Below are 2,224 nucleotides of genomic sequence, written 5' to 3' on the forward strand. Positions count from 1 at the left end.
TTCTTTCGTGAAAGAAAAAAATATAGTACTCCCTCCGTAAACTAATATAGAGCGTTTAGATCACTATTTTAGTTATTTAAATATTTTTATATTAATTTACAGAGAGAGTACTATTTTGGGGAGAATATCTAGTGTTCCTAACGTTCACATGCTCGCTTGTTTAAAAAAATCCAGTTTGAATATAGAAAAACTGAAAAAAATAGGAATGTTCTCAGGACAGTGTTGTTTGTGCTTTTTCTTCTTTTTGTCACACCATTCATCCTGGATTTGTCTTTAATGTTTCTCTATGTGCATTTCGAATTTACATTTGAACTTTTAGAGGACATGGGGACATGTCTTGTGAACTTTTAGAGTTTTTTTTTTTTTTGAAACATTTAATTTTGAGTTTTTTTATCGTCGGAGCATGTGAGCACGATGCTTTGTTTTGCACGCAGCATGACAAGTCTGACTTTGACCCCTGATCGTCACCACCTCGTCACGCTCCCACGCACGCAATTATGTCCCCGTACAACCGGCGGGACCCACGCCCTCCTCCGCCGGCCAATCGATTCCGTCGGCAACGTAGCCCACGCCGTGGCCGCGAGACCTTGCTTGTAAAACAATCCATCCATCCATCCATCCATCCACCCACCCACCAATCACTCCGACAGATGCAAGCCATCCATCGATTTCTCCCGTTTAATGAGCATCATAATCCGCACGAGCCAGCCGCGACAGTGGCAAGAATCACAGGCAAAATCCAAATTCCCGTTCAAGTATTTACATACAGCTGCAGGTGATTGATGAACGAACTACCATGAACAAACCAGGCAAGAAATTCAAACTTAGTTAATAATCACTTGATCGATCAAGCGAAGTAGCCAGTAGCGCCGTCGTGAGCGGCGCGCGCGGCGGGCATCTGCGCCGCCTGCATGCTCTCCAGGAGCATCCGGTCCTCCGCGGCGCCGAGCCCGTGCGCGAACACGTCTTGCTGCAGCAGGTGGCCGCCGTAGCCGAATGCGGCGCCGGTGTACTGCGGCCGCTGCTGGTGGAGGCGGCGGTCGAAGGACACGGCCGGCTGCTGCTGCTGCTGCGGCGGCGCGAAGCCGTAGGCGGAGACCCCGCCGAAGTTGATGACGGGGGCGCCGCCGTACGGGCCGGTGGGGACGGAGGGGATGCCGGTGAACTGCTGCACCATGGCGCGGAAGTTGCTGGCGTCCGTGTTGAGCAGCGTCACGGGCGCGCGGCGCGACGCGCGGGCCCGCTTCCTCGCCGCCGGCTTGCCCGCCACCCGCGCGCCCAGGGCCCCGCCCGCCGCCCGTGACGGGCTCCCGTCGCCGGACCCCGCCGACGCCGGGCTCGTCGGCGTCGCGGAGGCGACGATCGTCGAGTCCGCCGCCGCGCCGCCCAGGCCGGGGGTGTCGTAGCGGTAGAGGTCGTCGGTCCAGTTCGCGAAGCTGGAGCCAGTGTCACTCATCGCCATGGCAGTGGATCGCCGTCAGCCGGAGGAGAGCGCTCTGCCAGACTGCTCAGCTCAGCTCTGCTCTGCCTGTGGCGTGGGATCTAGGAGGAGCTCGAGACCGGCGGAGCGGCGTCCGATTTATAGCGAGGCGGAGCGCCACATCGTGCGCCAGCCGTCGGATCGTCGGGGACGCGGGACGGACGGTTGAGATCGGCGCTCGCGTCGCGGTCTCGAAGGTGGCTCGTCTGACCGGCCCCGTGAGACGCTTTCCACCTTCCGGGAAGCGTCGTTGATCCGTCGCCCCTGCTAGGTCGCGGCCCACCAACCTGTGGACCCGCGCGCGCCACGTGCGCTCGCACGGATGGACCCAGCTCCGGGGCCCACTTCGCCGGACCGCCGGAGCGCCGGTGGTCGTGATCGGCGGTGTTTTTTTCTGATCGGTACTGTGCTCTGCCGGGAACGAAGGAACCTTCGGCGGAAGCTGGGAAGAGGATGGAGACGGCCGGCGAATCCGTTTTGGGTGGAGCGAAGAACCCACGTGAATTTCGGCACGTGCGCCATTTCACCTTGGGAGGAGACGGACGGATCGCTGTCAGTATCCACGACCATGGTCACATTCCGTTCAGCCTAAGGGGTGCTTCGTTTTCATGGATTTTTTTAGTGTAAGGACTAAAAAAAAGTCCCTTTTAGTCCCATGTAAAAAAAATAGAAGGGACTTTTAGGGACTAAAAGGGGGTATTTGGGAATAAAGAAAGAAGTCCCTATGGGAGAGACTTTTTGAGA

At 57.0% G+C, this 2,224-nt stretch overlaps 1 protein-coding gene across 1 annotated transcript; it reads right to left on the reverse strand.

The window, feature by feature from the left end:
- Positions 1–717: 717 nt before the first annotated feature.
- LOC123410506 lies at positions 718–1,755 on the reverse strand. The gene has a single exon (XM_045103451.1). The coding sequence runs from the start codon at positions 1,460–1,462 to the stop codon at positions 848–850; it is 615 nt and encodes a 204-aa protein (XP_044959386.1). The 5' UTR covers positions 1,463–1,755; the 3' UTR covers positions 718–847.
- Between the last annotated feature and the right edge of the window lie 469 nt (positions 1,756–2,224).

Source organism: Hordeum vulgare, chromosome 7H, assembly GCF_904849725.1.
Source record: "Hordeum vulgare subsp. vulgare chromosome 7H, MorexV3_pseudomolecules_assembly, whole genome shotgun sequence".
Lineage (NCBI taxonomy): Eukaryota > Viridiplantae > Streptophyta > Magnoliopsida > Poales > Poaceae > Hordeum > Hordeum vulgare.

What these genes read in the sequence shown, in the direction of transcription:
- LOC123410506 (XM_045103451.1), bottom strand. Translation starts at nt 1,462, where the DNA reads ATGGCGATGAGTGACACTGGCTCCAGCTTCGCGAACTGGACCGACGAC.